This window comes from Zosterops lateralis (genome assembly GCF_965231275.1).
Source record: "Zosterops lateralis genome assembly, chromosome: 1".
NCBI lineage: Eukaryota > Metazoa > Chordata > Aves > Passeriformes > Zosteropidae > Zosterops > Zosterops lateralis.
In genome coordinates this window covers 22528184-22538107 of record NC_139762.1, presented here as the reverse complement: position 1 = coordinate 22538107, position 9924 = coordinate 22528184, and the positions used below count along the sequence as shown (strand labels likewise).

Here is a 9924-nt window from a genome sequence, read left to right as displayed (position 1 = left end):
GGTTAGTCCACAGCAATTTGTAATAAGTCACTTCTTTCTCTACATTGCATGCAATCATGCCTAAAAGATACTCTGTTCCCCTTCTGTAATCCTTTATAAGGAGGAGTTTTCCTGATTTTTTGAAAAAATAAAAAAAACAAAAAAGCATTGGCTTTGGGTCTTAAAAAAGTTTTCATCTGTTCCTTTTTCTCTTGAACATGTACAAGCTCTTCACTTTATTCTATAACCTTGTCTGCAAAAGAATTATGTGTGTTATTTTACTGTTAGAGCTTCTCTGCTTGTCTGCTCCTATCAAAATGCTAAATATTTAATACCCACAAAAATCCACAATTCTCACAGAAAGCTTAATTTATTCAGTTCAAATTTATTTAGATTAATATACAAGCTAAAAATAGATTATATATGTAAATACCCTTTACAGTCAAACAGCTTGTGCTTAAAAGACATTAGTGTCAGACTACACAATAAGGAGTTAGTATTGCATTTTTCTCAACAGAGCTAGTTCATTAGCTACTGAAGAGTTAATTATTAGTGGGAATTGTTTTGAATATTCTAGATCCCATATTTTTCTACCATTGCTCTTGCTTTAGAGATGTAGGCATTCATGGCATCCTCCTTTGATAAACCTGCAAAGGAAATTAGGAGTCATTATCTTTCCTCATTTGTCACCCTATAAACTTGACTACAGGATGTAAATTTAATTGGTGTAACACCTTTTTTCAGGTTCCATGCCTCCCATTTGGCTTTGCCTTTCAAATCTAGCATTCCTGGACATTCTGCCAAAATAAATGCATAGCTTTGGTTATTGTGCAGATTTATGTAACATTAGCTTGATTTTATCAAGATATGTGAATAAATGTGCAGTATATATAGTAATACCAATATTAACATCTCCAACAGTAGCCTGTTTGTAGAATCCATATAGTTCCTTCAGTTCTTCATCAGTTGGTCTTGTTTTTAATTTTTTTACATCTTCTGCAGCACCATTGAAGTCAGCCTGAGGAGAGAACAGAAAGTGTTCTCCTCTCAATGGATGTTATAAGACATGCAGTAGTATCATTAGATATTCTTAATGACTCACTTGGGTTTAGCAGTCAGACAAGGCTTTTTTCCCCATGAAAGAAGCTTCATAAATGTGTTCAAAAATTCTTAGAAAGGGATATAGGCTTGTATGGCTGATAGGGGCAAGCAGCCTCCACAATTTATGTGGTGTATGTGTCTTTTACGGTCACACTGCATCCCCACGGTATGAAGCCTTTCACTAAACTTTACACCCCACAGTAATCTCTGAATTGTTTTGACCCTGCCTGCACTGTGTTAGCTCAAGTGGTGGAGCTCAAATCCCCTCTGAGTGGTACTGTCCCGTTCACCCTCCATTTCCACTGCTCTGCTGATGGGGGAGACCAACAGCTAGCACAGAGGTGCCTCATGGAGATGAGCTACTGCCAGGACCACCTTCCACAGCCAACTCTGAAACACAGGAGAACACCTGAGTAAAGTGTAAAATTACTCCTTTCATCACTGTGAATCACACACATTAACCTGAGGCTATAGCCATTCTCTCTATAAAGCAGGTCTCAGGCTAAGGTTTGGAGTTCTGTTTCATGCCCAGAACATTTCAGAGAGAAATAGATTTTCTGTGGTGACTACACACCCATCAGGTCACTGCACTACTCTCATGCAGAATGATACAAGCACTTTAACATGCTACATTCTGGTTTCAACAATTATTTTTGCTTTTGAGTTGGATTTGCATTTGCAGAAGCACAGTATATCCTGCACACATACTGAATATGTACAAAACCAGATGTACTGGTTTTGCATGGCCTGGTTTTTGGTAGTGGGGGGGCTACAAATGTGGCTTCTGTGAGAAGCTGCCAGAAGCTTCCAAGATGTCCAGCAGAGCCAATTCCTGGTGGCTCCAAAGATGGATGTGCCACTGGCCAAGGCCAGGCCAATTAGAAATGGTGGTAACACCTCTGTGGTAGTAGATTTAGAAAGGAAACTAAACAAAAAGTTGTTCTGCAGTTGTAACAATGGCCAGAGAAGAGCAGAGTGAGAACATGAGAAGAACAGCCCTGCAAACACCAAGGTTGGTGCAGAAGGAGGGGGAGGAGGTGCTCCAGGGGCTGGAGCTGAGATTCCCCTGCAGGCTGTGGTGCAGACCATGGTGAGGCAGCTGTGCCCCGGCAGACCATGGAGGGCCGTGGGGATGCAGGATCCTCCCACAGCCCATGGAGGAGCCCCATGCCAGAGCAGGTGGGTGCCTGGAGGAGGCTGTGATCCTGTGGGAGGCCCATGGAGAGAGGGCCCTGCTCCCAGGCTGGAGCAGCCTGTCCCTGCAGGACTGCAGCCCGTGGAGCAGTGACCCACACCACAGAGTCTGGGGAGGACTGTTCCCCATGGGATGGGCTCACGCTGCAGCAGGTCACAGGGAGCTGGTGAGATGAGCTCACACTGGAGAGATTCACAGAGAACTGTCTCTGTGCCACCCCACGGTGCAGCAGGGGAACAACTCCCCTCCCTGAGCAGCAGGAGAAGCCACGGATGATGAACTGACCATAACCCCCATTCCCTGTCCCCTTGCACTGGCATAGGGGGTGGAGATGGAAGGAGGGAGGGGTGGGGGAAAGGTGTTTATAAGGGATTATTCTACTTCTCATTATCCTGCTCTGGTTTTGTTAGCAATAAATTCACTTTATGTCTCTAAGTTGAGCCTGTTTTGCCCTCAATGGTATTTGATGGGCGATCTCTCTCATGGTCCTTATCTCAACTCACAAATCCTTAAGTAAGTTTTCTCTCTGCTGTCCAGCTGCAGAAGAGAGTGAGTGAGTGGCTTTGGTGGGTGCCTGACTTTGATCTGGCCAGCATCAAGCCACTACACCAGCTTAAAAGTTTCTGTAAAAGTCAACAATGATTTCAGCATGAGTACTGCAGCTCTGTTTCAATCATTGAGATCCTGGCATTTCCTCAGAAGTCCTCACTGTGCTTCTTTATACCACCTTTCCCTTTAGTTGCAGGAAAGATTAGATTCTTTAAATTATTTATTTATTTATTTATTTATTTATTAAAGTAAGGAAACCTAATGCATGTTTGTCTCCTTAACCGATTTCTTTCTATTTGGCAAGTGACTGTTCTGGGTGGACCAGGTGATGGAAATAAGCAAATATGAATGAGAGCTAGGTTCACTACAGCATTCTGTATTTAAACAGAGAGAAAGTACAAGACAAAAGTTATTTCTGTTTTTAAATTTAAGAAGGAAAAGTAACTAGCAATTTAATTAGAGAGTGATGTTCAAGCATCTTTCCTCACAAAAAAGCCCCTTCCTGGAATCATGCAACTACTCATTCATTGATGTAAGGACACACCAGCTGCTGGCTGCATTAAGGCAGGAGCAGCAGGCCAAATAGGGTAAGGAGGGGTAGCTGAGTGCACTGCAGCTTTCTGCACGGAAACTTGGTCACTCTGCCACCAAATGAGTCACCTCTGCCTCCTGAGATGGAAATCACTTTTTATTTTGGTCTGTAAATTTAGTTGGGCTAGTGAGATTCAACAGATACAAACTTCTGAAGAATTTCTAATTTTTTGCAAATTTTGAATTGGTATATGAAACCCACAAAGGGAAAGCACAAGTCTTCTAAGAACAAAAGTGCTCACCACAGGAGGCCGTACATCTGTAACAGCAGTGTTGCAACAAGGAGCAGCAGGCAGAGAGTTGCATTTAAAAGGAATGTTTTTAAAAAAAACATGATGTGTGATTAAAAGGGCATTCTATCACCCTGCGAAACAGCAATTTAATCTTGAGTATTCTTTAAACTGCATCTGTAAATTCATAGAAAATTAGATGGGAAGGATTCATGATGACAATACACATCTCTAGGTCTGTCAGTTCATAGCACCCTTAGCGTGAAATGAAAGGAAAAAAACAAAAATCCTGCAGCAATGCAGATGCTTTTTAATAAATAATCTTCCAACTCAGTGAGAACCTCAGTGTTTGCATAACTGACAAGCAGAAGTTTCTGGGAGATTCCCACCAAGGCCTCACTCATTGAACCATAGAAGAACATGAAGCTTTAAGTCCAACTTTTTGTGTCTGATTTCTTTTAAGAACCCTGTAGATTTTTTTTTTTTAACCAGCCAAGTATTTGAGAGTGCTGTGAAACAAGTAGAGGATTTTTCTAGAATAAAAAACCAAAAGGCTCAATGCATTCATATGCTATGTATTTATGTTATATATAATTTAGATAAACCAAAATTGTGTGCTCTGGACTACATATAAAAGTTGAATCAATAATGTCAAAATGGCCTTACAGCATCCCTTCTCAGTTTTTTTTTTTTTTTTTTTTTGTTTTTTTTTTTTTTTTTTTTGTTTGTTTGTTTGTTTGTTTGTTTTTTTTTTTTTTTTTGGGTTTTTGTTTTTTTTTTTGGTTTTTTTTTTTTTTGTAACTATAATATTTGCTTTCATGAAACTCTTCAAATTTTTATTTTTCTTCTTATGCTGTGTTGTATCTTGGTCTCCTTCTGCACAGCAACTGTGTCTGGATTTGCTACAAGCCCCTGAAATGCACAAGTTCAGATGTAAAGCTCATTTTTAATTTTTCATCAAAAATTGCGAAGGGCTAAATAAGTAAGTAGCTTTTCTTCTTTTCAGCAGCAAACCCAGAATGGTGAAGCCATGTGTTTGAGGCCAGGAAGTCACACCAGCACAGGGAGAGAATTGGGCAGAAGCACCCTGCCCTGTGTCTTAGGCACAATAAGGGTGTCTTCAGCCTGGGAGCAGGGAGGGGACAGACACACTGCCACAAAGAGGAGTCTAAACTCACAGTGCCTGTGAGACTGCTCACAGGGCTTTTTTTTGACAGTCAGGTGCCTTATCCTTCCATGGAAACAGGCCTGTTCCACTTTGTGCTCACCTTGGGGAAAAAGCAAGGACATGGGGATTGCAGAGGAACTCACATGCTCTGAATTTACATCCCAGCCTACCCCTGAGTCACTCCAGCCCTGCCACGCTGCTGAACAGTGTTCCAGGCACTGCAGCATTAGGATATGAGGGAGTTTCGTACTAAGGTAGCAAGACAATTGTTGTGTCTAATTACACAAACCCTCCTAAGCACTAATAACAGTATTTTTGATGGATGTACAGTATTTATAATTAAGAGGCATTTAACAAGGGGAAACAAAATCAGCAATGCAAACTACCTTATCAAGGAATTAAAAATAGTGGTCCAAAGAAACTGGAACCATATATATATACTGGATGCTCCTCAAAGCAAAGCATTGAAAGTCACATGATTGGTCCAGATTTACAGGTCCCAAAAGAGATGGACATTTGCTCTCAAAAACAAATGTGATGACCTACCCAAGGTGTTTTTTTTATAGGTGCAATTTTATTAAAATAAGTAATTCATTATTTATCCAAATATCAGAAATGTGACATTCTTGACTACACCTATGACTGACTCCTCCATCACAGAAATCTCGTAATATCCACACACGTGCAAACAAAAGGAGGATTCATGCTCTGTTAACTGTAAGATTTAAAATTGTCTTAAAAATAAACAATAACTGGGTTGCCATATTGTTTAGAGTTTAAATAAGTAAGTATTGCATGTGAGCTTCTGCTCACATTGATGTACAAGGACCATTCAAATATGTGGAAATCTTTCACATGTTTGGAATTGTTTTCTGATCTAAACTTCTGTCTTGTTTTTGTCTGGGGTATAGTTAATTTTCTCCTTCGTACCTGGTACAGTGCAGTACAGTTTTGGATGCAGGATAAGAATAATGTTAATAACACACTGATGGTTTGGTTGTTGGTGAGTAGTGCCTGCACTGAGCCAAGGACTTTTCAGTGTCTCATGCTCTGAAAGTGGGGAGCTGCACAAGAATCTGGAAAAGGGGGAGGAAACACATCTGGGACAGCTGACCAACCTGGCCAAAGGAATATTCCACATGAACATCACGTCCAGTGTAGAAACTGGGAGGAATTGGCCAGGAGGAACTGATTGCTGCTCAGGGATGGGCTTGGCCTTGGTCAGTGGGTAGTGAGCAGTTGTATTGTGCATCACTTGCTGCTCCTGCATTTAATTGCACATGCTCGTTCTCTTTCTCTCATTATTGCCATCACAGTATCATATTTTACTTTTTAAAAAAATATTAAACTGTTCTTGTCTCAGACCATGAGTTTTTGCTTCCTCCCCCTTCTCCTTACTGCCGATTCTCCTCCCTATCCCACTGTAGGTGAAGGGGGTGTGAGCAAGTGACTGCATGGTACTTATTTTCTGGGTGGTGTTAAACTATGACAACTTCACAGTAAGAATAAACCAGAAGCCCTGTTCAATTGTACAGGACAGAGGATAAAAAATAAGATGAGGAAACCATTAAGTTAATAACCTTATCGTCCTATAATTTTATTCTATTTGCATCTATAGGAAAATATCACAAGATAGTTTAAAAATTTGCAAATGTATATCTTACAGAGCAAGAAACATGCAGAAATGAAACCAAAATACTAAACTTTTCTTTCTTTATTCCCCTCTAACCAATCATTCTGCACAGATTGTTGCTTAGGATTTGCCAGCTTACAAGCAGCCTGTAAAAATATAATTTCCTTTTAATCAGGTGCCCATAAAATTCTCTTTAACTCCTCAAATAAAAAGCATAAAAATATATACAGACAAACATACACACATGCCTTAAAGATAAAAGCACAAATTATCAAATGGTTATCAGACACTGCCTTTTTGCAAAGAAAAAAGCTTGACTGAATTCTTCATTTACAGCAGAATATTTTACCACTTTGCAAAACTTATAAATATTTTACAGCTTCACTAATGAGATAATTATTTTATTCATTGTCCTCATTCCCATACAGCTAGATTCAATAAATTTATAGATATGGTTGGTAACTGTCAAACAAACCAATGTGGACAGACAAGCTCTATAATATCTAGTGCAGAATGTGCACAGTATCTTAAAATTTCAACCACTGATTTTTATGTGAAAGTGTAACTGTATACAGCTATGGACACCAGATCATACTGCATTCAGCTCTTTTTTATGATTTATGGCTCATTGCATAGTCATCAGGCTAATAAATGCATTTTCTAGAGTGAATTCAAGGCAGAATAAAACAAACTATAATTTCAGTGATTATTAATTAAGCAAAGTGGCGTTATGTTTGGGATTTGGCAATTTTGACCCACTGAAAAAAGAGATTTCTTCTTAGCTGTAACACAGCACAATGAAACCTCTGTGTTATTCAACATAATTGCAGCTCAGAAGAAAATTGCTAAGCTGCTGGCAGTGCACTCCCTGCATCTAGGTCAGAGCATTGTACTGCTCACTCTTTGCAAAATGCACACTAAGCTGAGACAGACATAATGAGACTGGGATAGAAGAGCTTGCAAATCTTGCAAGTGAAAGGGATAATAGGAAAGCCTAAAGAAGAAAAACAGCTTGATCCATCAGGGCATGGCCAAGACAAGAGAAGTATTCATAGTTGCCCACAAAGGTAGGAGGCTAAAAGCCACCAATAAAGATAATTTCCTCAACAGCTATTTAAAGCTACAATCAGAGAGAATGTAAAAGGAAGTTCTCTCTCTGGCCAGAAGGTAAGAAAGTAGAAGCTCTCCTACCAAACACAAACCTACCAAAATGTAGCAGTCCAAAGATGCATACACCCAAAAAGATACACACGATGTCCTTAAAAATTATTTAAGCTTCCCAAATGCACATATAACACTGTCTCAGTGTTACAAGTTTCCCTCCTCTTTTAATAGCTCCAACCAACTAGCTAGACCGTAAAAACATAAATATGTACCTGTCTTTCCATGTCTAACTCAGTCCTAGCAAATTCAGATCCACACCTGAAGAAACATAATTCATGCATGCTCTGAACAGGTAAGGCTCCAAAATATTACTTGACCTGTGAAATAGTTCAAATTAACCAGGATGTTTCTCACCCTCCACTTGTGAAAAGTAATGCACCTCCAAGAGTTTAGGCAGATCTCCCTTGCCGCAAGGTAACCTTGATTTTGCAGTAAAAATCCTGATGCTGAAGAAATACCACAGTCCCCAGCACGGCATCACACAGCCGCACAGCGCATCCCTCTCCTCCCGTCTCTGTCTCACCAGAGGGAGACGCGCGTACCTGAAGAGCCATGGTGCTGCGAGGATGCGCAGGGAACGGCCTCGCTCCTTCTCCGGCGGGGACGCGGCGCGTCTGCCAGCGGGCTCCGGGGGCGCTGGGACGGTGCCCGTGACCTCAGCCCGCAGCGCCGGCAGCACACGGGCAGTGCCGGCAGCACACGAGCACTCGGCAGCACACGGGCAGGGCCGGCAGCACACGGGCAGGGCCGGCAGCACACGGGCAGGGCCGGCAGCACACGGACACCGGGGGCAGCACTCGGGTCCGCCGGAACGAGTGAGCGGCGACAAGCGCCGGGAAGGGGCGGCGGGGGCAGGCAGCATTCACCCCCCGCTCGTTTCCGCTGAAAACCCGAACTCCAGCCATACCACTGAGGATTAGGTTGAGAGCAGTGATACAGGAAGGTTCCTAGCCGTTTGTTTGGCAAAGGGATCTCTCGAGTGACTTGACTGTAACCAGCCCAGTTACTGGTGCTGTTCCTTCCCTGTGTCGCGGTCCTTGCCCATGCCCGAGTCCTGGAGCCCTTCAGCTCCGACAAACGCGGGGCCGTCCCCAGGGTACCTCACACCAGCGGCTACACACACCAAATACAGGTGAATGCTGGTTTCTAATTTGGTCTACTAGATACAAAATAAAAAGAATATTAAATTAATTGATAAACTACCCTACAAATGTAACTACTGAAGAAAAAAAAAAATCCATCCCTCTTGTATCAATTATTTATATTCATGTCTCTATACATTTATGTACATCATTCCCTAAACATAGTTTGATCTATGGTAGGCACTTCTGCATTTTTTAACCTGCTGACTTCCATAAAACCATGCCAAAAAATTAATTTGAAGGGAAACAAGTCCAGGCTAAATCAAGTTACGAATTAATGAGAAAACAATCCAAGTAAATTTAAGTAAATAGGAGATTTTTAAAAAATTGAAAACATCTCTGAAAGACCGGTGCCCCGGCGAAGCAGCTCTGCTCTTTTCAGGGCCAAGAGGCTGTGCTTAAACATGCTGTGCACCACGGCGAATGTGGAGAATAAACGTGCTTGTGAACATTTGTTAGAGGCTGAGGGCAGATGGCGGGAAAGGCTGAAGGGAACCAGTCCTCACCTGTCACCCTGGCCACAGCACACAGTGCCCAGCACGCACAGACCGCACCGCGGCGAGGACCCGCCTGTGGGGGCCAAGGCCCTGTGAACACCCGTGACCCGGCCCTGACTGTGTTAGCTGACACACGACTGAGCAGCTCTGCCGTCGCCGGGGCGCAGTTTTCGGGAGCGCTGAAGCCCGAACGCTGCGGCCGCTTCGCGATGCAGCCCCGATGGCGGCCCGGGTACGGCCCGCCCCCTCCGGGCCCTCAGCGGGACCTGTCCGGGTACGGCCCGCCCGGCGCCTCAGCGGGACCGCCCGAGAAGCGCCCCGCCCCCTCCGGGCCCTCAGCGGGACCCGCCCGGGTACGGCCCGACCCCTCCGGGCCCTCAGCGGGACCCGCCCGGGTACGGCCCGACCCCTCCGGGCCCTCAGCGGGACCTGTTCGGGTACGGCCCGCCCGTCGCCTCAGCGGGACCGCCCCCTCCGGGCCCTCAGCGCCCGCCCCGCTCCGGCTCGGCCCGCTCCGGACACCGCCCCGCCGCGGCCAGGTGCAGAGCGGGCCCGGGGGCGGGCCCGGGGGCGGGCCCGGGGGCGGGCCCGGGGGCGGGCCCGGGGGCGGGCCCGGGGGCGGGCCCGGGGGCGGGCCCGGGGGCGGGCCCGGGGGCGGGCCCGGGGGCGGGCCCG

At 44.3% G+C, this 9924-nt stretch overlaps 1 protein-coding gene across 2 annotated transcripts; it reads right to left on the bottom strand.

Moving 5' to 3' along the window:
* Positions 1–2: 2 nt before the first annotated feature.
* Positions 3–8254, bottom strand: ACBD7 (acyl-CoA binding domain containing 7). 2 transcript variants are annotated; one of them, XM_083868110.1, is made up of 4 exons: positions 7990–8109; positions 880–997; positions 714–776; positions 3–626 (listed from the first exon to the last, which is right to left on the bottom strand). In XM_083868110.1, exons 1-4 carry the CDS (start codon positions 8086–8088, stop codon positions 553–555), a joined length of 354 nt encoding a protein of 117 aa, XP_083724236.1. In that variant the 5' UTR covers positions 8089–8109; the 3' UTR covers positions 3–552. The 2 variants fall into 2 exon arrangements, with proteins under 2 accessions (XP_083724236.1, XP_083724237.1); XM_083868111.1 differs by lacking the exon at positions 7990–8109 and adding an exon at positions 8153–8254 and having other exon boundaries at positions 346–626.
* Between the last annotated feature and the right edge of the window lie 1670 nt (positions 8255–9924).

What these genes read in the sequence shown, in the direction of transcription:
- ACBD7 (XM_083868110.1), bottom strand. Translation starts at nt 8,088, where the DNA reads ATGCCGTGCTGGGGACTGTGGTATTTCTTCAGCATCAGGATTTTTACT. An exon ending in TGTTGGAGATGTTAATATTG is followed by an intron (nt 777 to 879) that starts GTATTACTATAT and finishes TTATTTTGGCAG; the next exon opens with AATGTCCAGGAATGCTAGAT. An exon ending in GGCATGGAACCTGAAAAAAG is followed by an intron (nt 627 to 713) that starts GTGTTACACCAA and finishes TTTCCTTTGCAG; the next exon opens with GTTTATCAAAGGAGGATGCC.